This window comes from Salmo salar, chromosome ssa08 (assembly GCF_905237065.1).
Source record: "Salmo salar chromosome ssa08, Ssal_v3.1, whole genome shotgun sequence".
Lineage (NCBI taxonomy): Eukaryota > Metazoa > Chordata > Actinopteri > Salmoniformes > Salmonidae > Salmo > Salmo salar.
Genome location: NC_059449.1, coordinates 21743418 through 21770183, shown reverse-complemented (window position 1 = coordinate 21770183; position 26766 = coordinate 21743418). Strand labels below are relative to the sequence as shown.

The 26766-nt window shown below is 44.1% G+C and overlaps 2 protein-coding genes across 2 annotated transcripts; one reads left to right on the top strand and one right to left on the bottom strand.

Moving 5' to 3' along the window:
- Window positions 1–5007: 5007 nt before the first annotated feature.
- Window positions 5008–8746, bottom strand: LOC106610547 (zinc finger protein 768-like). The gene is made up of 4 exons (XM_014209934.2): window positions 7850–8746; window positions 7470–7603; window positions 7005–7101; window positions 5008–6764 (listed from the first exon to the last, which is right to left on the bottom strand). The coding sequence occupies exons 1-4, from the start codon at window positions 8124–8126 to the stop codon at window positions 5530–5532; spliced, it is 1743 nt and encodes a 580-aa protein (XP_014065409.1). The 5' UTR covers window positions 8127–8746; the 3' UTR covers window positions 5008–5529.
- Window positions 8747–8849: 103 nt separating this feature from the next.
- LOC106591649 (zinc finger protein 180) lies at window positions 8850–26484 on the top strand. The gene is made up of 4 exons (XM_045722984.1): window positions 8850–9488; window positions 22804–22934; window positions 23721–23817; window positions 24066–26484. Exons 1-4 carry the CDS (start codon window positions 9206–9208, stop codon window positions 25274–25276), a joined length of 1722 nt encoding a protein of 573 aa, XP_045578940.1. The 5' UTR covers window positions 8850–9205; the 3' UTR covers window positions 25277–26484.
- Window positions 26485–26766: the final 282 nt, after the last annotated feature.

The window sequence follows — 26766 nt, the reverse complement described above, 5'->3', positions numbered from 1 at the left end:
GGCCTCTCCACCTCAATCACTAATGCCTCAACCTGCTCCCTTTTTTTGGGCTGGTGCTTACTTGCAGGTTAACCTCTCGACAATGCAACAATAGAACAAGTATGTAGCTAATTGAATAAAAAGAGTAATACAAATAAAAGCTTAATGAAATATATATATATTTTTTTTTGCAAATAGTTACATATGGAATGCATGGAAATAAGACATGAGCCAAACATGTTTGCTTTAAGAATGGAAAAGGTTATAAGACTATGATTCATTTAAATTTGTCAGTTCTGCCACCTCAACATTGCTAATTTTAAACAGGGTGAATTATGTTTCAGTAAAGTTCAGCATCTGTCCACAGGGGGGCACCGTGTCACTGTCAGAAGATAAGTGCTTCAGTCAGAAAAACGTTCTCTCTTCTCGGTCTCAGCTAGCTCTTACAGAAGAAGTTCTGAATATCCATATTTTCTCTGTGCTTGCTGCAGATTCTGCCTGAGTGATGACATTGACATCTAACTGGTGCTTTAGGGGTGGGGTCAAGGGATGTGAGCGGTCCGCTGCGTTGTGAAATCTATACCAATCACAGCAGGCACTGTGTCACTCCAGGGGCTTTCTTGCAGCGCCTGCACCGTTTCTGCCTTCCACCCCACTGCGCCACTGGTCGTACAGCCCCAGCCTTCACGCTGCTTCCACTTCAAGCCGCAGCCCATGCCACTGCAGCCGATGCCGCACCAGCCCTCGCCAGGCTATGGGGGTAAACATGAACCCTTCTCCTGCCACCCCTCCTCACCCACAGCCTCACCCGTTCAAGGTCACTTCCACCACCCCTTGTCCTGGGAGACTATCGCCCTGTAGCACTCACTTCCGTCATCATGAAGTGCTTTGAGAGACTAGTCAAGGACCATATCACCTCCACCCTACCTGACACCCTAAACCCACTCCTATTTGCTTACCGCCCCAATAGGTCCACAGACGACGCAATCGCAATCACACTGCACACTGCCCTAACCCATCTGGACAAGAGGAATACCTATGTAAGAATGCTGTTCATCGACTACAGCTCAGCATTTAACACCATAGTACCCTCCAAACTCGTCATTAACTTCGAGATCCTGGGTCTCGACCCCGCCCTGTGCAACTGGGTCCTGGACTTCCTGACGGGCCGCCCCCAGGTGGTGAGGGTAGGTAACAACATCTCCACCTCGCTGATCCTCAACACTGGGGCCCCACAAGGGTGCGTTCTCAGCCCTCTCCTGTACTCCCTGTTCACCCATGACTGTAGGTTGCAGACGACACTACAGTGGTAGGCTTGATTACCAACAACGACGAGACGACCTACAGGGAGGAGGTGAGGGCCCTCGGAGTGTGGTGTCAGGAATATAACCTCACATTCAATGTCAACAAAACAAAGAAAATGATCGTGGACTTCAGGAATCAGCAGAGGGAGCATCCCCCTATCCACATCGACGGGAGAGTAGTGGAGAAGGTGGAAAGTTTTAAGTTCCTCGCCGTACACATCATGGACAAACTGAAATGGTCCACCCACACAGACAGCGTGGAGAAGAAGGCACAGCAGCGCCTCTTCAACCTCAGGAGGCTGAAGAAATTTGGCTTGTCACCAAAAACAATCACAAACTTTTACAGATGCACAATCGAGAGCATCCTGTCAGGCTGCCTCACAGCCTGGTACGGCAACTCCTCCGCCCACAACCGTAAGGCTCTCCAGAGGGTAGTGAGGTCTGCACAACGCATCACCGGGGGCAAACTACCTGCCCTCCAGGACACCTGCACCACCCGATGTCACAGGAAGGCCAAAAAGATCATCAAGGACAACAACCACCCGAGCCACTGCCTGTTCACCCCGCTATCATCCAGAAGGCGAGGTCAGTACAGATGCATCAAAGCGGGGACCAAGAGACTGAAAAACAGCTTCTATCCCAAGGCCAACAGACTGTTAAACAGCCATCACTAACATTAAGTGGCTGCTGCCTGTCATTTTAAATGGATTTTTATTGGGATTTCATGTAATGGACATACACAAAATAGACCAAACTGGTGAAGTGAAATGAAAAATATTATATGTTTAAAAGAAAATGGACAAAAAATAGAACGGAAAAGTGGTGCGTGCATATGTATTCACCCCCTTTGCTATGAAGCTCCTAAATAAGATCTGGTGCAACCAATTACCTTCAGAAGTCACATAATTAGTTAAATAAAGTCCACCTGTGTGCAATCTAAGTGTCACATGATCTCAGTATATATACACCTGTTCCGAATGGCCCCAGAGTCTGCAACACCCTTAAGCAAGGGGTACCATGAAGACCAAGGAGCTCTCCAAACAGGTCAGGGACAAAGTTGTGGAGAAGTACAGATCAGGGTTGGGTTATAAACAAATATCCAAACCTTTGAAAAACCTACAGAGCACCATTAAATCCATTGTTAAAAAATGAAAAGAATATGGCACCACAACAAACCTGCCAAGAGAGGGCCGCCCACCAAAACTCACGGATCAGGCTAGTAGGGCATTAATATTACGAATTTTGTATTTTGAATTTCGCGCTTTGCAATTTCACCGGATGTTGTCGAGGTGGGGAGCTAGTGGCACACCTAGCCCAAAGAGGTTTTAATCAGAAAGGCAACAAAGAGACCAAAGATAACCCTGAAGGAGCTGCAAAGCTCCACAGCGGAGATTGTAGTATCTGTCCATAGGACCACTTTAACCCATACATTACACAGTTGGGCTTTACAGAAGAGTGGCCATAAAAAGGTAATTGCTTAAAGAAAAAAATAAGCAAACATGTTTGGTGTTCGCCAAAACGCATGTGGGAGCTTTTTGGCCATCAAGGAAAACGCTATGTCTAGCGCAAATCCAACACCTCTCATCACCCCGAGAACACCATCCCCACAGTGAAGCATGGTGGTGGCAGCATCATGATTTGGGGATGTCATTCAACAGTAGGGACTGAGAAACTGGTCAGAATTGAAGGAATGATGGATGGAGCTAAATACAGGGAATTTTGTTAGGGGAAACCTGTTTCAGTCTTCCAGAGATTTGAGACTGGGACGGAGGTTCACCTTCCAGCAGTACAATGACCCAAAGCATACTGCTAAAGCAACACTCGAGTGGTTTAAGGGGAAACATTTAAATGTCTTGGAATAGCCTAGTCAAAGTTCAGACCTCAATCCAATTGAGAATCTGTGGTATGACTTAAAGATTGCTGTACACCAGCGGAGCCCATCCATCTTGAAGGAGCTGGAGCAGTTTTGCCTTGAAGAATGGGGAAAAATCCCAGTGGCTAGATGTGCCAAGCTTACAGAGACATACCCCAAGAGACTTGCAGCTGTAATTGCTGCAAAACATGGCTCTACAAAGTATTGACTTTGGGGGGGTGAATACTTATGCATGCTCAAGTTCTGTTTTTTTGTCTTATATCTTGTTTGTTTCACAATAAAAAATATTTTGCATCTTCAAAGTGGTAGGCATGTTGTGTAAGTCAAATGATACAAACCCCCCCAAAATCTATTTTAATTCCAGGTTGTAAGGCAACAACATATGAAAAATACCAATAGGGGTGAATACTTTCGCAAGCCACTGTAAGTCACTTTGGATAAGCGCATCTGCTAAATTACTAAAATGTAAGCTTTTGTTGTGTAAACATTTGTGGTGCTTTTGTTGTTTGGAATAATTATGCTTCGAGAGAATGACATAGCAAAGTGCACAAAAGAAAAGAACAATTTTGAATTCATAATCAAATTTTATTTGTCACATGCTTCATAAACAACAGGTGTGGACTAACAGTGAAATGCTTACTTACGAGCCCTTCCCAACAATGCAGAGAAAGAAAATACAGAAATAATAGAAAAGTAAAACATAATAATAAAAGTAATTCACGACTGTGTTGGTGTGTTTGGACCATGATAGATTTTTTTATTTAACCTTTATTTAACTATGCAAGTGAGTTAAGAACATATTCTTATTTACAATGACAGCCTACCGGGGAACAGTGGGTTAACTGCCTTGTTCAGGGGCAGAACTACAGATTTTTACCTTGTCAGCTCAGGGATTCGATCCAGCAACCTTTCGGTTACTGGCCCAATGCTCTAACCACTAGGCTACCTGCCACCAATAGATCCTTAGTGATGTGGACACCGAGGAACTTGAAGCTCTCGACCCACTACAGTCCTGTCAATGTGAATGGGTGCGTGCTCGGCCCTCCGTTTCCTGTAGTCCACAATCAGCTCCTTTGTCTTGCCCACATTGAGGGAGAGGTTTTTGTCCTGGCACCACACTGCCAGGTCTCTGATCTCCTCCCTAAAGGCTGTCTCATTGTCGTCGGTGATCAGGCTTACCACCATCGTGTTGTCGACAAACTAAATGATGATGTTGGAGTCGTGCATGGCCAGGCATTGTGGGTGAACAGAGAGTATAGGAGGGGACTAAGCACGCATCCCTGAGGGGCCCCCGTGTTGATGGTTAGTGTGGCGGGTGTGTTGTTGCCTACCCTCACTACCTGGGGGCGTCCCGTCACGAAGTCCAGGATGTAGTTGCAGAGGGAGGTCTTCAGTCCATGGTTCAGTCCCAGGGTCCTTAGCTTAGTGATGAGCTTGGAGGGCACTATGGTGTGGAACGCTGAGCTGTAGCCAATGAAAAGCATTATGTACTGTTGCTGTTCCTTTTGTCCAAGTGGAAAATGCAGTGGAGTGCACTAGAGATTGTGTCATCTGTGGATCTGTTGGGGCTGTATGCAAATTGGAGTGGGTACAGGTTGTCTGGGATGATGGTGTTGATGTGAGCCATGAACAGGCTTTCAAAGCATTTTTAGCTACAGATGTGAGTACTACAGGATGATAGTCATTTAGACAGGTTACCTTGGCATTCTTGAGCACAGGGAATTTGACTTGAATAATTGTATTTAAAACATATTCTGGTTATTTGTCGTAATTTGTTTTCAACTCTATTTATTAGGAAAGTTAGAAGCCTAAAAACAAGTTTAAATATAGGTGTACTGTGTTCATGTCTAGTTGATTTAAAATGTGTTTTATTTGTATGTAAAAATCTGGGCTGGACTGGAAAGTTTCACTTGAACAACCCTCTAAGTTGTAATATCAAGTGGGAAACCACTTATACCTTTTCAACCAAAACATGACAACAAATCCAATTTTGACAATTACAAACATATCAATTTGGATAATGTAGCTAGTTTTACCATACTGTCAATGTTAAGCAAACTAGATAACTTTATTATGAGCAACGTTAGCTAGCAAACAAGCTAGCAAAAATCTTATTGTTTAAAGAATTGGTCTGAATTCAAATGCACTTGAACACAATCATGTCAGACTTACGACTTCCCACGAGCACATGAATGCCCCATCATTCAAATGTTTCATAGGTTACGCATGATCATTATGACAGACAATTTATAGACGGTCCATAATGTAAGACGTTAATTCTTATTCAACGCATGGTTAGATTTCCAACAGTTCATATTTTCAATGTCCTTATTAATAAACAATTTCTCAAAAAATTGTTTTCTAGAACACTGCTCAGGCCAGGAGATCCAGCCTGTGTTTGCGCTGGTGCCACTTCAGATGGTTCAGTTGTTTGAAGCTGAGTCCACACACAGCGCAGCAGTACGGTCTCTCCCCAGTGTGGGTGCGCTGGTGCACCTTCAAATTGTCCGCCCGAGCAAAGCTCTTGTCACACATAGTGCAGCAGTGGGGTTTCTCCTGCGTGTGAATGCGCCGGTGCAGCTTGAGGTTCCAGAGTCGACTGAATTTGTTCCCACAGATGGAGCAGCAGTAGGGCTTGTCTGTCATCTGGCTGCACTTGTGCCTCTTCAGGTCAGAGAAGGAGGTGAAGCCCTTGGAGCAGTGGCTGCAGAGGTGGAGTCCCTCTGCCTGGTGGACCCGCTGGTGGACCTTGAGGTTGCAGGCCTGGGTGAAGGTCTTACCACACTGGGTGCAGGAGTACGGAGGCCCAGATCCTGACTCTGAGACTCTACCCATTTTGTGTGTCTGCTTGTGGGCCTCAAGGGAGCCAGAGTCTGAGAATGTCATGGTGCATTGATTGCAGGCGTGACGCTTCGCCCCTCCTCCCATTACTCCTCCTTCTGTTACCTGCCCTTGTGAACAATCTCTGAGGTTTAGAGAGTGTCCAAAGCTGTCAGGGGCACAATACAGGCTCTCTGTGTTGTTGTTGTGGGCTGAGCTTCCAGAGTGGATGGAGGTTAGCCCCCTGTGGCCGGCTCTGCTACCTGACTCTGGGACACCGTGTTCAGGGTACAAGACACTAGAGTCCTGCAGGTACCCCTCCTCGTTGATCAACAGGCAGTTCCGGACACCCACCTCTGGGTGGGGGGATGGCGTTGGCGACCCCACTTGCTCCCTCCGGCTCCGATGGGGGCCAGGCATGTGGGAGCGATGGTGATGGTCTCCCCCTTCAGACCCCCCCAGGTCCACCTGGTAGTGACCCACAGCTCCGTAGCTCAGCCCCCCCAGATGAGACGGAGAACCAGGAAGCCTATCCAGCCCTTCCACGTCTAGACGATGGCCTCTTCCACCACCAGCAACGCCGTAACCAGACTTCTCAAAGCCACCCCTCAGTTCCTCCATGCTGTAACGGGGTTGGAAGAGAGGTTGGCTGGGGTCCGCTGGGTTTTCCTCTGGGCCTGGTGGTTCAGGCCCCTGGTCTAGACCGGATCCCCAGTCAGCCTGGCACTGCTGCAGCTCCTGCTCACTGAAACTCTTACTGGGCCCCGAGACGTCTGAACCATCGGCCCCTGAAAACACAGGGGACATGAGGCATTAGAAGCATTAATATTTAAGACATTAGAACTAGTAGAAACGGTAGTAGAGTAACTGTAATGTTAAATCTGTACTTACAGCTTCAAGTTGACTTTACATGTGTAATAATGAATACATTTGGAATGACAAAGCATATTATAAGTTACTCTTCTTATCATTCTCTTAAACCTAAAGGTAGGCAATTGTCTATGTTATGTTTGTTGTAAACAACTCACCATCCAGGCAGATGCCCCATCTCTCCCGTAGCTCAGTGTTGTGGAGAGGCTCCTCTTTCAGCAGGCTGTCCAGCTTCTGACCTGCGACCTCTGTGGACTGCCAGACGAAATGAATGAGTTGATTCTGACTAAATGATGGATAAACTGACAGTGACTGAATAGAGCTGACATGATGGTTCTCTATTCAGAATTCTCTTCTGGGACCCCCAGACATCTCACAACTTTGTCGTAGCCCTGAACTAGCATACTTGATTCAAGTAGTGAAGGGCTTGATGATTCGTTGACAATTTGAATCAAGTGTTTAAGTTCTGGAACAGTTCAAATATGAGGAGAGGTTGGACAAAGGCTGCCCTATTATTCATGACAGACTATCTGTTCTAATATGTTTTCTGAAATATATTTCTACCTGAATGTCCTGTAACACTGCACCCTCCACCCTTCACAAGTGTTTAGTCCCCAAGATACCTCAGAGATTCTCCTAAGGCTGGTGGCCTCTGCCTCCAGATCATGGAAGGCTGTTTCCCCGGCCACGCCCCCACAGCTGCTCCACTCCTCCCCTGGTACCTTCTCCTGCTTCAGACAATGCCCCCTCTCCACACCTTGCCACAGGTAAACAAAGAGAACATTTTATTTACGTAAAAGGAAAGGCGAAAGCAACATTGTGGATGCTGTGAAGTCTTTTTTGCATCAGTGCAGATGAAGGAAAGGAGGCCTCTTATTGAGATACCACTAACTCCTTTCTTAAACCAATACTGCCTCGTCACCAAAGTATGAAAGGTACAGATTACATCAGTCACACTTCAGAGTGATTCCTCCATATTGTCTTTAGATGTGTCTCTCCTCACCTGTCTGTGAGTTTCCAGAGCTTCCACCTTCCTCATCAGCTCTCCCACAGTCTGCACACTTCCCCCTCTGGCCTCCCTCTCTGTCCCTCTCCCTTCCTCTGTTCTCCGACCGCTGTAGCCTCTTCTTCAGCGACTCGACCTGCTCACGGCTCCGGGACACCTCCTCCAGGAAGCCGTCCTCCACCAGCCTGGTGATCTCATATATGGCTGACTTTAGGACCGTCTCCATGACTCCCGAGAGCTGGGTCTGGAAGGTGAGGACGAGGTTCTCCGACATACTGCTCGTGTGTGTCTTTTTCACAGATCAATTCACAGTGGGATCTGCACCAAGCATCTGTGCATGTGGGAGCAAGTCAGGTGTGTGTGATCCTAAAGTGAATCTCTTCAGAGAGCCCTATTATTCAGAATAAGTGGGTAGAAATATGCCATGTCCATCACTGACACATCGCGTATCTGTTTCTCTGTCCAACAAGAGTGACAGATCCTCCCAGCTCGCTAACAACCAAGTGGCGAAGACAGTCCAGCGTAAAAGAGTGCAACAAAGGTTCAACAAGACGGTCAAATTGCAAGGTTCACAATGTAACAGTTGTCTGGGGTCGTATCCAGCTTGCTAAAGAAAATAGCTAGATAGCTAACATGCTACTACTAGCCGTGTTGCTAGTCAATAATGGGATATTTTGCACCATATTATTGATGCAAATCGTTATTACCAAAAGGCTGAAATCACTTGCTGAGCATGGGGGTTGGTCGTTTTTTTCCAGATAATATACGGTCTGGTGGGCGGGATGAATCGCTTCCGTGTCGATTTCCTGTAAATAATTTCCACGATAAATAGCCTACTAATCATCCGAATATCCGAATTTTATAATAATAGCAATATTATATTTTGAACATTATTTACAGTAAACGTAAGAACAAACAAAGTTTTTCTTAAAATAAATGTTGTCTTCTCTCTCCAGTAAGGAGCGTTCCAATGTAGATTGTCCCACTACCCGATTCGTAGGTTTGTTTCCGGAAGTGCTGTTGTTTTGTGGATGCTTTTTGTGTTGACTCTGTAGCTAGTTAGCTAACTACCATAACCTTGTTCTCTCAATACCTCTGGCATTTATATCCATTCGAATAGCTTCATATACAGTAAATGCTACAACTTAAATCTCGAAATGATAAAACATGTTATTAGGACCGTCATGGAGAGAGACAACTTCCAACAGTAACTAGCTTTGCTAGCCTGCTAACGTAAGCTAGATAGATTCCTAGCCTTTTGCTAGACTGGATCGTAACACTGACTCACCTGAACAAAAGTAGCTAAACGTTACCAACTGTTAACTGTAGCTAGCTACTCATAGACCGTTTTCCATGATGTCTGAAGCCATCGTAACCTTCCAGTCTCAGCTCTCCGGAGTCATGGAGACGGTATTCAAGGCTGCCATGTACGAGATCACCAGGCTGGTGGAGGATAGCTTCCTCAAGGAGGTGTCCCGGAGCCGGGAGCAGGTCGAGTCACTGAAGAAGCGGCTGCAGTGGTCGGAGAACAGACGCAGGGATAGGGACAGAGAGGTAGGCCGTACGGGGAAGTGTGCGGACTGTGGGAGAGCTGACGAAGAAGCCGAGGAGAGAAGCTCTGGAACCTCACAGACAGGTGAAGAGAGAGAGAGAAATCTGAAGACAGTATAAAGTGCTTTCAGAAAATATTTTTCTCACCCATCTACACACAATACTCCATCATGACAAAGTGAAAACATGTTTTAAAAATATGGTTACAAATACAGAAATATCCCATTTACATACGTAGTCACCCTTGAGTCAATGCTTTGTAGAAGCACCTTTAGCAGCGATTACAGCTGTGAGTCTTTGTGGGTATGTTTCTAAGAGCTTTCCACACCTGGATTGTGCAACATTTGCCCGTTATTATTTTTAAAAGTTCTTCAAGCTCTGTCAAATTGGTTGTTGATCATTGCTAGACAACAATTTTCAGGTGTTGCCATAGATTTTCAAGTATATTTAAGTAAAAACTGGGACATTCACTGTCTTGGTAAACAACTCCATTGTTGATTTGGCCTTGTGTTTTAGGTTATTGTCCTAATAAAAAGTGAATTCATCTTCCATTGTCTGGTGGAAACCAGACTGAACCACGTTTTCCTCTAGGATTATGCCTGTGCTTGGCTCCGTTTAGTTTTCATCCTGAAAAACTCCCCAGTCCTGAACAATTACAAGTATACCTATAGCATGATGCCACTATCCTTGAAAATATGGAGAGTGGTACTCAGTAATGTGTTGGATTTGCCCAAAACATAACCCTTTGTATTCAGGACAAAAAGTGAATTGCTTTGCCATTTTTTTGGAAGTATTACTTTAGTGCCTTGTTGCAAACAGGATGCATGTTTTGGAATATTTTTGTTCTGTACAGTGCCTTGTTGCAAACAGGATGCATGTTGTGGAATATTTTTTATTCTGTACAGGTTTGCTTCCTTTTCACTGTGTCAATGAGGTTAGTATTGTGGAGTAACTCCAATGTTCTTGGTCCATCCTCAGTTTTCTCTTATCACAGCCATTAAACTCTGTAACTGTTTTAAAGTCACCATTGGCCTCATGGTGAATTCCCTGAGCGGTTTCCTTCCTCTCAGGCAACTGAGTTAGGAAGGATGCCTGTATCTTTGGGTGTGTTGTGGAAATTACCACTAAGGACCCCAAAGTCAAGCTTAAATTAATTTATGTTTATTCACGCCAGCGGAGAGATTACAGATAAACAGCACTTTGTGTGGAAGTTAGTCAGAAGCTCTGATGAGGTATTTCCCCCTCAGCATATTTATACTATCACTACTTGTTACACAAAGATAGCCAAGTACATTGTTTCTCAGCAAAGTGTTTTCTCCCAGAGACCGGCTGCTCAGGAAGAAAACACCTGGCAACCACAGAGTCTGGGTATTCAGACAATAATTCCACTCCCGCTGAGCTGACCTTGTGAGAGTGTTAGCAGTTGATGTTATTCTTCAGTAACACTAACTCCAACTCCAAAGCAAATCGGGGGAGAAAAATTGATTTATTTGAGAAGGACAAATCATAGATGTTATGCTGGGAGGTAGATGTTCAGTCTCCCCTGTCCTCAGCTTTTCTCCACAGAACAAAGAAACAGGATGCCACTTATAACCCCCCACCCTAGCCTGGGGTTGACCAATCAGAAGTCCTTGCAGTACAACTGGGCCAATGGCCAAATAACAAGTATCCTGTTCCACTCAATGTACAGACCAATGAAAACATGGCACACGTAGCTCTGAGTTCAGGACTGACATTCAACAGATTCTAAACAGCTGTTGAACTGAAAACCAACTATTTCCGTTGACAATTCCCTATTGACAATTAAGTCTAGTCCTCTCGTCCTCTCATCCCCTGCGATGTGTATTTATCTTCAAAATATTCTTATAAGAGCAAACCTCAAATACCCTGTCTGTCTATGGCGGGCGCATTTCTAAGTATGCAGCAGGTAAAACATGTATGATAAGTGTGAGAGACTGTAAGCAGAAAGAGACAGTAAAATTCCACTACAGGTGTATTGTTACACCATCCAAAGTTTAATTAATTACTTCACCATGCTGAAAGGGATATTCAATGTCTGCTTTGTTTATTTTCCCCATCTATCAATAGGTGCTTTTCTTTGCGAGGCATTGGAAAACCTCCCTGGTCTTTGTGGTTGAATCTGTTTGAAATTCACTGTTCGACTGAGGGACCAAACAGATTATTTTATGTGTTGGGTACAGAGAGGAGGTAGTCATTAAAAAAAGACTGTTAACACTGTTATTGCACACACAGTGAGTCCATGCATCTTATTATGTGACTTGTTAAGCACATTTTTACTCCAGAACTTATTTAGGCTTGCCATAACAAAGGGGTTGAATGCTTATTGACTCAAGACATTTCAGCTTTTCATTTTGTATTAATTTGTAAACATTTAGAAAAACAATTTCATTTTGACATGATGGGTTATTGACAAAAAAAATCTAGTTTTAATCCATTTTAAATGTAGGCTGCAACACAACAAAATGTGGAAAAAGTCAAGGGGTGTGAATACTTTCTGAAGGCACTGTATACAGTAATATATTGGTTATTGAACTACAGTAAGTTTAAATGGATTTACACCCGATAACAGATTTACGGAAATGGAAATACATAATCGGTCGCTGATGTGTACTACACAGAAATGCATAATTATGGATATGAATGTCATTCTCTTCATGGTGATGTATCCTGAATAGGTACACAAAGGTAGAAATATGCAATATCATCCATTGCATGTACACTACCTTTCAAAAGTTTGGGGTCATTTAGAAATGTCCTTGTTTTTGAAAGAAAAGCAAGTTTTTAGTCCATTATCAAATTGATCAAAAATACAGTGTAGACATCGTTAATGTTGTAAATGACTATTGTAGCTGGAAACGGCAGATTTTTAATGGAATATCTACATAGGCGTACAGAGGCCCATAATCAGCAACCATCACTCCTGTGTTCCAATGGCACGTTGTGTTAGCAAATCCAACTTTATCATTTTAAAAGGCTAATTGATCATTAGAAACCCCTTTTGCAATTATGTTATCAGAGCTGAAAACTGTTGTCCTGATTTAAAGAAGCAATAAAACTAGCCTTCTTTAGACTAGTTAAGTATCTGGAGCGTCAGCATTTGTGGGTCCAATTACAGGCTCAAAATGGCCAGAAACAAAGCACTTTCTTCTGAAACTCATCAGTCTATTCTTGTTCTGAGAAATGAAGGCTATTCCATGCGAGAGAAATGGCCAAGAAACTTAAGATCTCGTACAACGCTGTGTACTACTCCCTTCACAGAACAGCGCAAACTGTCTCTAACCAGAATAGAAAGAGGAGTGGAAGGCCCTGATGCACAACTGAGCAAGAGGACAAGTACATTAGAGTGTCTAGTTTGAGAAACGGATGCCTCACAAGTCCTCAACTGGTAGCTTCATTAAATGGTACCCGCAAAACACCAGTCTCAACGTCGACAGTGAAGAGGTGACTGGGATGCTGGCGTTCTAGGCAGAATTCCTCTGTCCAGTGTCTGTGTTCTTTTGCTCATTTTAATATTTTTATTTTTATTGGCCAGTCTGAGATATGGCTTTTTCTTTGCAACTCTGCCTAGAATGCCAGCATCCCGGAGTCGCCTCTTCACTGTTGATGTTGAGACTGGTGTTTTGCTGGTACTATTTAATGAAGCTGCCAGTTGAGGACTTGTGAGCCTTCATTTCTCAGAACAAGAATAGACTGATGAGTTTCAGAAGAATGTTATTTGTTTCTGGCCATTTTGAGACTCTAATCGAACCCACAAATGCTGATGCTCCAGATACTCAACTAGTCCAAAGAAGGCCAGTTTTATTGCTTCTTTAACTGGAACAACATTTTTCAGCTCTGCTAACAGAATTGCAAAAAGGTTTTCTAATGATCAATTAGCCTTTTAAAATGATAAACTTGGATTAGGTAATACAACGTGACATTGGAACACAAGAGTGATGGTTGCTGATAATGGGACTCTGTACGCCTGTATTCCATAAAAAATCTGCCGTTTCCAGCTACAGTAGTCATTTACAACATTACCAATGTCCATACTGTATTTCTGATCAATTTGATGTTATTTTAATGGACCAAAAACTATATTTTCTTTAAAAAACAAGGACTTTTCAAAGTGACCCCAAACTTTTGAAAGGTAGTATATTATTCTAATGAGCTCCGCCCCCAAACAAAACCAAATTTGATTGGTCCGGAATGGCACAAATCTGAACCAATCATAGACGTCTATGTTTCACAGGTTTTGACATCATTACAGCACAGTAGAGTACAGTACAGAGAGAGTTCAGTACAGTAATGTATCATATTTTTTATTTAACTAGGCAAGTCAGTTAAGAAAAAAAATCGTATTTACTATTTATTTTTTATTTATTTATTTCACCTTTATTTATCCAGGTAGGCAAGTTGAGAACAAGTTCTCATTTACAATTGCGACCTGGCCAAGATAAAGCAAAGCAGTTCGACACATACAACAACGCAGAGTTACACATGGAGTCAATAATACAGTAGAAAAATAAGTCCATATACAATTTGAGCAAATGAGGTGAGATAAGGGAGGTAAAGGCCATGGTGGCAAAGTAAATACAATATGGCAAGTTAAACACTGGAATGGTAGATTTGTAGTGAAAGAAAGTGCAAAGTATAAATATAAATAATGGGGTGCAAAGTAGCAAATAAATAAATAAATAAATACATACAGTAGGGGAAGAGGTAGTTGTTTGGGCTAAATAATAGATGGGCTATGTACAGGTGCAGTGATCTGTGAGCTGCTCTGACAGCTGGTGCTTAAAGCTAGTGAGGGAGATAAGTGTTTCCAGTTTCAGAGATTTTTGTAGTTCGTTCCAGTCATTGGCAGCGGAGAACTGGAAGGAGAGACGGCCAAAGGAGGAATTGGCTTTGGGGGTGACCAGAGAGATATATCTGCTGGAGCGCGTGCTACAGGTGGGTGCTGCTATGGTGACCAGTGAGCTGAGATAAGGGGGGACTTTACCCAGCAGGGTCTTGTAGATGACTTGGAGCCAGTGGGTTTGGCGACGAGTATGAAGCCAGGGCCAGTCAACGAGAGCGTACAGGTCGCAGTGGTGGGTAGTATATGGGGCTTTGGTGACAAAACGGATGGCATTGTGATAGACGGCATCCAGATTATTGAGTAGGGTATTGGAGGCTATTTTGTAAATGACATCGCCGAAGTCGAGGATCGGTAGGATGGTCAGTTTTACGAGGGTATGTTTAGAAGCATGAGTGAAGGATGCTTTGTTGCAAAATAGGAAGCCAATTCTAGATTTAACTTTAGATTGGAGATGGTTGATGTGAGTCTGGAAGGAGAGCTTAGTGTCTAACCAGACACCTAGGTATTTGTAGTTGTCCACATATTCTAAGTAAGAACCGTCCAGAGTAGTGATGCTGGACGGGCGGGCAGGTGCGGGCAGCAATCGGTTGAAGAGCATGCATTTAGTTTTACTTGTATTTAAAAGCAGTTGGAGGCTACGGAAGGAGAGTTGTATGGCATTAAAGCTTGTCTGGAGGGTTGTTAACAGTGTCCAAAGAAGGGCCAGAAGTATACAGAATAGTGTCGTCTGAATAGAGGTGGATCAGACACTCACCAGCAGCAAGTGTGACACCATTGATGTATACAGAGAAAAGAGTTGGCCCAAGAATTGAACCCTGTGGCACCCCCATAGAGACTGCCAGAGGTCCGGACAACAGGCCCTCCGATTTGACACGTTGAACTCTATCAGAGAAGTAGTTGGTGAACCAGGCGAGGCAATCATTTGAGAAACCGAGGCTATTGAGTCTGCCGATGTGGTGATTGACAGAGTCGAAAGCCTTGGCCAGGTCAATGAATACAGCAGCACAGTATTGTTTCTTATCGATGGCGGTTACGATATTGTTTAGGACCTTGAGCGTGGCTGAGGTGCACCCATGACCAGCTCTGAAACAAGATTGCATAGCGGAGAAGGTGCGGTGGGATTCGAAATGGTCGGTAATTTGTTTGTTGACTTGACTTTCGAAGACCTTAGAAAGGCAGGGTAGGATAGATATAGGTCTGTAGCAGTTTGGGTCAAGAGTGTCCCCTCCTTTGAAGAGGGGGATGACAGCAGCTGCTTTCCAATCTTTTGGAATCTCAGATGACACGAAAGAGAGGTTGAACAGGCTAGTAATAGGGGTTGCAACAATTTCGGCAGATCATTTTAGAAAGAAAGGGTCCATAATGTCTTGCCCGGCTGATTTGTAGGGGTCCAGATTTTGCAGCTCTTTCAGAACATCAGCTGACTGGATTTGGGAGAAGGAGAAATGGGGAATGCTTGGGCGAGAAGCTGTGGGGGGTGCAGTGCTATTGACCGCGGTAGGGGTAGCGAGGTGGAAAGCATGGCCAGCCGTAGATAAATGCTTATTGAAATTCTCAATTATAGTGGATTTATCGGAGGTGACAGTTTCCTATCCTCAGTGCAGTGGGCAGCTGGGAGGAGGTGTTCTTATTCTCCATGGACTTAACAGTGTCCCAGAACTTTTTAGAGTTTGTGTTACAGGAAGCAAATTTCTGCTTGAAAAAGCTAGCCTTGGCTTTTCTAACTGCCTGTGTATATTGGTTTCTAACTTCCCTGAAAAGTTGCATATCATGGGGGCTGTTCGATGCTAATGCAGAATGCCACAGGATGTTTTTGTGTTGGTTAAGGGCAGTCAGGTCTGGAGAGAACCAAGGGCTATATCTGTTCCTGGTTCTAAATTTCTTGAATGGGGCGTGCTTATTTAAGATGGTGAGGAAGGCATTTTTTAAAAATAGCCAGGCATCCTCTACTGACGGGAAGAGGTCAATATCCTTCCAGGATACCTGGGCCAGGTCGATTAGAAAGGCTTGCTCGCTGAAATGTTTCAGGGAGCGTTTGACAGTGAGTGGAGGTCGTTTGACCGCTGACCCATTACGGATGTAGGCAATGAGGCAGTGATCGCTGAGATCTTGGTTGAAAACAGCAGAGGTGTATTTAGAGGGCAAGTTGGTTAGGATGATATCAAATCAAATCAAATTGATTTATATAGCCCTTCTTACATTAGCTGATATCTCAAAGTGCTGTACAGAAACCCAGCCTAAAACCCCAAACAGCAAGCAATGCAGGTGTAGAAGCACGGTGGCTAGGAAAAACTCCCTAGAAATGCCAAAACCTAGGAAGAAACCTAGAGAGGAACCAGGCTATGAGGGGTGGCCAGTCCTCTTCTGGCTGTGCCGGGTGAAGATTATAACAGCACATGGCCTAGATGTTCAAATGTTCATAAATGACCAGCATGGTCAAATAATAATAATAATCATAGTTGTATCTATGAGGGTGCCCGTGTTTACGGCTTTGGGGTGGTACCTGGTAGGTTCATTGATAATTTGTGTGAGATTGAAAGCATCAAGCTTAGATTGTAGGATGGCTGGGGTGTTAAGCATGTTCCAGTTTAGGTCACCTAGCAGCACAAGCTCTGAAGATAGATGGGGGGCAATCAGTTCACATATAGTGTCCAGAGCACAGCTGGGGGAAGAGGGTGGTCTATAGCAGGCGGCAACGGTGAGAGACTTGTTTTTAGAGAGATGGATTTTTAAAAGTAGAAGTTCAAATTGTTTGGGTATAGACCTCGATAGTAGGAAAGAACTCTGCAGGCTATCTCTGCAGTAGATTGCAACACCGCCCCCTTTGGCCATTCTATCTTGGCGGAAAATGTTGTAGTTTGGGATGAAGATTTCAGAGTTTTTGGTGGACTTCCTAAGCCAGGATTCAGACATGGCTAGGACATCCGGGTTGGCAGAGTGTGCTAAAGCAGTGAATAAAACAAACTTAGGGAGAAGGCTTCTAATATTAACATGCTTGAAACCAAGGCTATTACGGTTACAGAAGTCATCAAAAGAGAGCGCCTGGGGAATAGGAGTGGAGCTAGGCACTGCAGGGCCTGGATTCACCTCTACATCACCAGAGGAACAGAGGAGGAGCAGGATAAGGGTACGGCTAAAAGCTATGAGAATTGGTCGTCTATGACGTCCAGAATAGAGAGTAAAAGGAGCAGGTTTCTGGGGACGATAAAATAGCTTCAAGGTATAATGTACAGACAAAGGTATGGTAGGATGTGAATACAGTGGAGGTAAACCTAGGCATTGAGTGATGATGAGAGAGATATTGTCTCTAGAAACATAATTGAAACCAGAAGATGTCATAGCATGGGTAGGTGGTGGAACTGAAAGGTTGGATAAGGTATAATGAGCAGGGCTAGAGGCTCTACAGTGAAATAAGCCAATAAACACTAACCAGAACAGCAATGGACAAGGCATATTGACATTAAGGAGAAGCATGCTTAGCTGAGTGATCATAAGTGTCCCGTGGGATTCAGACAGCTAGCCAGATCATAGGTAGCAAGCTGGCATAAGATGGAGGGAGGTCTGTATTTAGCCACCTCGTGCGTTTCCTTCTGTAGATTAGTGGGGTTTCGTGTGATGGCCTACCAGAAGGAAAAAGGTCTTATGCGGGGACAGTGGCTGGGATTAAAAATAAAAATATAGGACAAAACAAATGTCACGACAAGAGAGACACCATAACACTACATAGAGAGACCTAAGACAACAACATAGCATGGCAGCAACACATGAAAACAGCATGGTTGCAACACATGATAACAACATGGTAGCAGCACAAAACATGGTACAAACGTTATTGGGCACAGACAACAGCACAAAATGCAAGAAGGTAGAGACAATAATACATCACGTGAAGCAGCCACAACTGTCAGTAAGAGTGTCCATGATTGAGTCTTTGAATGAACATATTGAGATAAAACGGTCAGTTTCAGTGTTTTTTTGCAGCTCGTTCCAGTCGTTAGCTGCAGCGAACTGAAAAGAGGAGCGACCCATGGATGTGTGTGCTTTGGGGACCTTTAACAGAGTGTTACTGGCAGAACGGGTGTTGTATGTGGAGGATGAGGGCTGCAGTAGGTATCTCAGACAGGGGGGAGTGAGGCCTAAGAGGGTTTTATAAATAAGCATCAACCAGTGGGTCTTGCGACAGGTATACAGAGATGACCAGTTTACAGAGGAGTATAGAGTGCAGTGATGTGTCCTATAAGGAGCATTGGTGGCAAATCTGATGGCCGAATTGTAAAGAACATCTAGCCACCCGAGAGAACCCTTACCTGCCGATCTATAAATTATGTCTCCGTAATCTGCCATGGTTAGGGTGGTCATCTGAATCAGGGTTAGTTTGGTAGCTGTGATGAAAGAGGAGCGGTTATGATAGAGGAATCCAAGTCTAGATTTAACCTTTGCCTGCAGGTTTGATATGTGCTGAGAGAAGGACAGTGTACTGTCTAGCCATATTCACAAGTACTTGTATGAGGTGACTACCTCAAGCTCTAAACCCTCAGAGGTAGTAATAACACCTGTGGGAAGAGGGGCATTCTTCTTGCCAAACCACATGGCCTTTGTTTTGGAGGTGTTCAGAACAAGGTTAAGGGTAGAGAAAGCTTGTTGGACACTAAGAAAGCTTTGTTGTAGAGCATTTAACACAAAATCCAGGGAGGGGCCAGCTGAGTATAAGACTATCATCTGCATATAAATGGATGAGAGAGCTTCCTACTGCTTGAGCTATGTTGTTGATGTATATTGAGAAGAGTGTGGGGCCTTGGGGTACTCCCTTGGTGACAGGCAGTGGCTGAGACCGCAGATGCTCTGACTTTATACACTGCACTTTTTGAGAGAGGTAGTTAGCGCACCAGGACAAAGACCCCTCCGAGACACCAATACTCCATAGCCAGCCCAAAGGAATGGAATGGTCTACCGTATTAAAACCTTTGGCCAAGTCAATAAAAATAGCAGCACAACATTGCTTAGAATCAAGGGCACTGGTGACATCATTTACAACCTTTAAGGTTGCAGTGACACATCCATAACCTGAGCATATAGAATACTATAGACATCAAGGAAGCCAGTCAGTTGATTATTGACAAGTTTTTCCCAAAGTACACACTGTGGCTGCCATCCAAGCAATGGGAACCTACCCAGAGAGGAGAGTGAGGTTAAAAAGGTCAGAGATGTTCTTGGCGATGATAGGGGCATCTACCTTAAAGAAGAAAGGGTCTAAACCATCTGAACCAGATTCAGTTTTTCTGGGGTCAAGTTTAAGGAGATCCTTTAGCACCGTGGTCAGCCTGCAGGGAGAAACTTTGTAGAGGGGCAGGGGAAAAAGAGGGAGGAGCATCAGGGATAGTCACATTAGAAGGGGTGGGAGATGAGGAAATGTTGGATGGGCAAGGAGGCATGGCAGAGTCAAATAGGAATCCTGACTTAATGAAGTGGTGATTAAAGAGCTCAGCCATGTGCTTCTTGTCAGTAACAACCACATCATCAACATTAAGGGACATGGGCAGCTGTGAGGAGGGGGGTTTATTCTCCAGGTCTTTAATTTGGCAGAATTTATTGGGGTTAGACCCACAGAGAGAGAACTGCTCCTTAAAGTAACTAACTTTGGCCTTCCTGATAGCCCGAGTGCACTTATTTCTAATGTGCCTGAACGAGAGCCAGTCAGCCTGAGTGTGCTGAGCGATTTACCAAATGGAATTCTTGAGGTGGAGTAACTCTGCCAGATCACGGTCGGACCAGGGGCTGAACCTGTTTTTAATTCTCATATTCTTTATGGGCACGTATTTGTTAACGGTACCACTGGAAAAGATCAAAAAAGAAGGTCCAAATGTCTTCGACAGAGGTGATCAAGCTGATTCTACCCCAAATTACAGAGGCCAGATCATGAAGGAAGGCTTGCTCATTAAAGTTTTTTAGCAAGCGTCTATGACAAGTCAGGACAGGTCGTTTCACTGAGCAGCCATTACGAACACAGGCTGTAAAACAGTGATCACTAAGGTCATTACAGAAAAAAAACAGACTGATACCTATCAGGATTATTTGTAAGGATAACATCAAGGAGAGTATTTTATCTGGGTGTTTGGAGTCATACCTTGTGGGATTGGTAATAATCAGAGAAATATTTAGGGAGTCACATTGCTTTAGGACTTGGTCAGGTGGTTTAAGCATGTCCCAGTTTAGGACACCTAGCAGGACAAATTCAGACTTAGTGTAAGGGGCAAGGAGAGAGCTTAGGGCATTTAGGGTACAGGCCGGTGCTGATGGAGGACGATAACACCCAGCAACAGTCAACAAAGTGTTATTTGAATGTTTAATGCTTAAAATCAGCAAATCAAATTGTTTGGGGACAGACTTGGAGACAACTGAGCACTGAAGGTGATCCTTGGTAAAGATTGCCACTCCCCCACCTTTGGAAGATCTGTCTTGCTGAAAAAGGTTATAACCACAAAGGTTAACATCAGTGTTCAAAACATTCTTTCTTAACCACGTCTCAGTAATGACCAACACATCTGGATTGGAGCTGTGAACCCACACTTTCAATTGATCAATTTTAGGTAATAAGCTTCTAGTGTTAACGTGCAGAAAACCCAGGCTTTTACGAGAGCAGAAATCAATGAAGCAGATATCAGAATTGGGGCTAGCAACAGTAGATGGGTCAGGATGTACTGTACATGCACATTTCCAGATATAATCAGCAATAATACAATCAGGGCACGGTAGAGGACAGGGAGAGCTCTTCAGTGTTGATTTCATAACATTTGAATGTGCATTAGATGGCAACAAGATCATATTGTACAGCAGTTTCATCAGGTAACATGAATACAAAGCTGGCGAGAGGTGGTTAGAATAGTACAGTAAATTTAGTACAGTAAGTTAGAATAGGATGGGAGGCCAAGAGTCCGTGTAACCAATAGAGAGTCAGAGTTCCGAGTGTGGGAACAAACAGACTGTCCCACGGTTGGGTAAACAAGCAAGTTCATAGTCAACAAAGCACGCAGGAGTCATGAGGCAAATAGCACAAAGCACAGGTGATAAATATAACAACTTGGGGCTAGCTATTGTAAGTTCAGAGTCACTCGCCTCAACAGTGCATGTGCGCTGGATCGCCAGGTGGAATCCAAGCAGCAGTGCAGCAGGCAACGGGAGTAGGTGTCACATCCACTTGGGAGAAGCTTTTTCAGGAGGCAGATTCCTTGTAGAAAATCCCAGCTAGCTAGCTGACGTAGCTAGCAAGTCTCTCTCCGTCTTTTCCATGTGGAAAAGGAGGTTGTTAGCTAGCTATTGTTACTTTTTGTTGTTGTACAGTATAGTACATTATACTACTCTAGTCTGCTCTACTGTAGTGAAATGTACTGTACTGATCTATGCTCTATACTGTACTGTCCAAACTTGTGAAACATAAATGTCTATGATTGGTTGTAGATTTGGTCATTAGAATAATAGCCACCAATCATGGACGTCTATGTTTGGGCCAAATCAAGGCTGTAGATGTTGAAATCATGGCCGGACCAACCCCAAAACGACGTCTGTGGACGTTAAAATCAAGGCCAGGACGGACTGATCATATTTCAACTGCTTTTCAAAATCCATGGACGTCCGGTGTCGGTCGGTGTTCAGTGGGTGAGAATGTTGGTTACAGTAGGTAAATCGAAAGAGAGGGGGCTCATGGGTAGGTGTCAGTAAGAGCCGGGAGAGGTAACAGAAACTGGAGAGAGAAGATGCAGCGACTGAGAGGGAGCGGTTGTCCAGACTGTTTACACACTCTTGCTTTGACCACCAGACGACAGAAAGAAAGAAAACCGTTATGAGCTGAACATAACAGTATGTCAGTGGAAGAGAGGACAGTAGCATGAGATCCTATGAGCTGAACATAACAGTATGCCAGTAGAAGGGAGGACAGACTATGATTTCCCAATGTAGCCAATTCAGTTGGAGTATCAGTAATTCTGATACTGATTTGGTAACAGAATAACGTGTTTTAATCACTTAATAATTCATAAACAAATTGATATCAGTAAAAACACTAACTAATTGGTCGGTATACCATTACTTGTAACTTCTGTGAACTTTCATTATCCTCCCTCATGAGGGACAGAAATGAGAAAACATCTTAAACATATGTGGGTTTTTGGTTACGGAATTACAAGGCAAAGTTTCTTAAACTTACAGAAGGCAAATCATTTCTCCAAAACGAAATATGTGTTTATTACTTGACAGGGGTCTTTACTTCAACATTATTGTGTTTTGATGTATGGATACTTTTACATGGAAATGGCCATATGGAGGAATCACTCTGAAGATGGGCTGCTGTATTGTGTACCTTTCATACTTTGGTGATCACTGATCAGACAGTATTGGTTTAAGAAAATAGTCAAAGTCATGGGTGGTGGTGGCATCTTAATAAGATGTTTCCTTTCCTTCATCTGATGTGAGGAGACTCCATTATCCACAATGTTACTTTCCTTTTACTCCAAATGAAATGTTCTCTTTGTTTACCTGTGGCCAGGTGTGGAGAGGGGGCGTGGCCTGAAGCAGGAGAAGGTACCAGGGGAGGAGTGGAGCAGCTGTGGGGGCGTGGCCGGGGAGACAGCCTTCAATGATCTGGAGGAGGCTGAGGCCACCAGGAGAACCTCTGAGGTAGGTAGAGGACTGACTAAACACATGGAGGCTGAGGCCACCAGCCCAAGGAGAACCTCTGAGGTAGGTAGAGGACTGAGTAAACTCATGGAGGCTGAGGCCACCAGCCCTAGGAGAACCTCTGAGGTAGGTAGAGGACTGAGTAAACTCATGGAGGCTGAGGCCACCAGCCCAAGGAGAACCTCTGAGGTAGGTAGAGGACTGAGTAAACTCATGGAGGCTGAGGCCACCACCCCTAGGAGAATCTCTGAGGTAGGTAGAGGACTGAGTAAACTCATGGAGGCTGAGGCCACCACCCCTAGGAGAATCTCTGAGGTAGGTAGAGGACTGAGTAAACTCATGGAGGCTGAGGCCACCACCCCTAGGAGAATCTCTGAGGTAGGTAGGGGACTGAGTAAACTCATGGAGGCTGAGGCCACCACCCCTAGGAGAACCTCTTGTATCTAGGGGACTAAACACCTTGGAAGAGTGGAGGGTGCAGTGTTACAAAATGCTCAGAAATATATTTTCAAGAACATATTAGAATTGTGAGGAAGAATTGGGCAGCCTTTTTCAAACCTCTCCTCATATTTGAACTGTTACAGAATTAAAACACCTGATTCAACTTGTCAACGAATCATCAAGCCCTTCACTACTTGAATCAGGTATGCTAGTTCAGGGCTACGACAAAGTTGTGAGATGTCTGGGGGTCCCAGAAGAGAATTCTGAATAGAAAACCATCATGTCAGCTCTATTCAGTCACGGTCAGTTTATCCATCATTTAGTCAGAATAATTTGCTCTTCCAGTCCACAGAGGTCGCAGGTCAGAAGCTGGACAGCCTGCTGAAAGAGGAGGCTCTCCACAACACTGAGCTACAGGAGAGATGGGAGTTCTGCCTGGACGGTGAGTCAGGAGTTTACAACAAACATAACACAGACAATTGCCTACCTTTTATGATGATGAGAATGATAACAAGAGTAACTTTTATAGTATGCTGTGTCATTTCAAATGTATTCATTATTATACATGGAAAGTCAACTTGAAACTGTAAGTAGACATTTAACATTACAGTTACTCTACTACCATTTCTACTATTGCTAATGTCTTAAATATTAATGCTTCTGATGCCTCATGTCCCCTGTGTTCTTCAGAGGCCGATGGTTCAGACGTCTCGGGGCCCAGTAAGAGTTTTATTCAGCCGGATCTACAGCGGTGCCAGGATGACTGGGGGTCCGGTCTAGACCAGGGGCCTGAACCACTGGGCCCCGAGGGAGAGCCAGAGGACCCCACCGACCCTCTCTACCGCCCTCGTTACAGCATGGAGGACCTTGGGGGCGCCTTTGAGAAGTCTGGTTACAGCGGTGATGGTGGTAGCGACCATCTTCTAGACATGGAAGGGCTGGATAGGCTTCCTGGTTCTCCGTCTCGTCTGGGGGCGCTGAGCTACGGAGCTGCGGGTCACTACCAGGTGAACCTGGGGGGGTCTGAGGGGGGAGACCATCACCATCGCTCCAACATGCCTCGCCCCCATCAGAGCCAGAGGGAGCAGGTGGGGTCGCCAACGCCATCCCCCCACCCGGAGGTGGGAGACCGGAACTGCCTGTTGATTAACGAGGAGGGGTACCTACAGGACTCCAGTGTCTTGTACCCAGAACACGGTGTCCCAGAGTCAGGTAGCAGAGCTGGCCACAGGGGACTAACCTCCATCCACTCTGGAAGCTCAGCCCACAACAACAACACAGAGAGCCTGTATGATGCCGCTGACGACTTTGGACACTCTCTAAACCTACGAGATCGTTCACAAGAGCAGGTAACAGGAGGAGCGGGGAGGCGTCATGCCTGCAATCAATGTACCATGACCTTCCCAGACTTTGGTTCCCTCAAGGCCCACAAGCAGACACACAAAATTGTTAGAGAGTCAGGATCTGGGCCTCCATACTCCTGCACCCAGTGCGGTAAGACCTTCACCCAGGCCTGCAACCTCAAGGTCCACCAGCGGGTCCACCAGGCAGAGGGACTCCACCTCTGCAGCCACTGCGGCAAGGGCTTCACCTCCTTCTCCGACCTGAAGAGGCACAAGTGCAGCCAGACGACAGACAAGCCCTACTGCTGCTCTATCTGTGGGAACAAATTCAGCCGGCTCTGGAACCTCAAGCTGCATCAGCGCATTCACACACAGGAGAAACCCCACCGCTGCACTATGTGTGACAAGAGCTTCACACGAGCAGACATTTTGAAAGTGCACCTGCGCATCCACACTGGGGAGAGACCTTACTGCTGCGCTGTGTGTGGACTCCGCTTCAAACGACTGGACCATCTGAAGTTGCACCAGCGCAAACACAGGCCAGATCTCCTGAACTGAAGAGAAAAAAAATGTTACGTTTTTGTTCTTTAGCATATGCTTTTATCCAAAGCGACTTACTTTTAGTGCATTCATCTTAGGATAGGTTGGTTTGTTATTATTTTATTTGACATTGAGAAAAAATTTTTTTGATCAATTGTTTATTAATAAGGACATTGAAAATATGAGTTGTTGGAAATCTAACCATGTGTTGAATAAGAATGTATGCCTTAAATGATAGATTGTCTGTCATAATGACCATACCAACCTACCAAACATTAGAATAATACTGCTTTCATGACAAGTCTGCAGTGGTGTAAAGTACTTAAGGAAAAATACTTTAAAGTACTACTTAAGTAGTTTTTTGGTTTATCTGTACTTTACTATTTATGTTTTTTACAAGTTTTACTTTTACTTCACTACATTCTTAAAGAAAAGAACTCCAAACATTTTCCCTGACACCCAAAAGTACTTGTTACATTTTGACAGGAAAATGGTCCAATTCATGCACTTATCAAGAGAACATCCCTGGTCATCCTTACTGCCTCTGATCTGACAGACTCACTAAACACAAATGCTTTGTTTGTAAATTAATGGCAGAGTGTTGTAGTGTGCCCCTGGCTGTCAGTAAATATTTTAAAAAATCACTAAAAATGTTGCTGTCTGGTTTGCAAAATATAAGGAATTTTAAATGATTAATACTTTTACTTTTGATACTTAATTCCATTTTAGCAATTCCATTTACTTTTAATACTTAAGTATATTTAAAACGAAATACTTTTAGACTTTTACTTAAGTAGTATTTTACTGGGTGTCTTTCAGTTTTACTTGAGTCATTTTCTATTAAGGTATTTTTACTTTTGCTACAGTATGACTTTTGAGTACTTTTTCCACCACTGCAAGTCGGAAACTGGGAACCTCAGAGTTAAAATGAAGTTATTTGCATAGAGTTTCCTATTGGTTGATGTTGATACTTTCCAAGTGGGAAACTTGGGTATCATCTTCCTACAACGAGTTCCAAGTTGTACATTTCTGAGTTTCTTAGTTCTGACATGTCATGAATGCAGCATGTCTCATATTTTCTGTTCACCAAGCTAGCTTTCTACCCCAGTCACTAACCATACTGTAACCATGCATTTTCTTCCTGTACATAATACTTTGTTAACCGAATGAATTGAACCTGAATTGCCGTAATTGTCTTTTATGTACATTAAATATTTTGCTCCCCATGTAGTCGGTGAATATATCATTCCTTAAAGACATGCTTCTGACCTTTGGCGACTACTAAGTCTTTTTTTAAACCTCCCGCTTTGGGCTGGATGTGTCAATCTGTAGTTCATACATGCATAATCTATGATCGGAATTACTGTCTACCCTCAATTAGCCACGAAATCCCTAGTTTGAAAGTGACTGTTTTTCTGGAAGCTGTGCTGGGCCATTTTCTCGAACATTCTCCACACATGCATTAGCCACATAGTAATTTGAGTTTAGCCAATGAGCTTCAGTCTCCC

Bases quoted from the DNA above. Each gene is read 5' to 3' on its own strand.
- LOC106610547 (XM_014209934.2), bottom strand. From the start codon at position 8,126: ATGTCGGAGAACCTCGTCCTCACCTTCCAGACCCAGCTCTCGGGAGTC. The intron at 7,102-7,469 runs GTATCTTGGGGA...TTCGTCTGGCAG, and splicing joins GCCTTAGGAGAATCTCTGAG to TCCACAGAGGTCGCAGGTCA. The intron at 6,765-7,004 runs GTGAGTTGTTTA...CTGTGTTTTCAG, and splicing joins ATGGGGCATCTGCCTGGATG to GGGCCGATGGTTCAGACGTC.
- LOC106591649 (XM_045722984.1), top strand. From the start codon at position 9,206: ATGATGTCTGAAGCCATCGTAACCTTCCAGTCTCAGCTCTCCGGAGTC. The intron at 9,489-22,803 runs GTGAAGAGAGAG...ACCTGTGGCCAG, and splicing joins CTCTGGAACCTCACAGACAG to GTGTGGAGAGGGGGCGTGGC. The intron at 22,935-23,720 runs GTAGGTAGAGGA...TTGCTCTTCCAG, and splicing joins CCACCAGGAGAACCTCTGAG to TCCACAGAGGTCGCAGGTCA.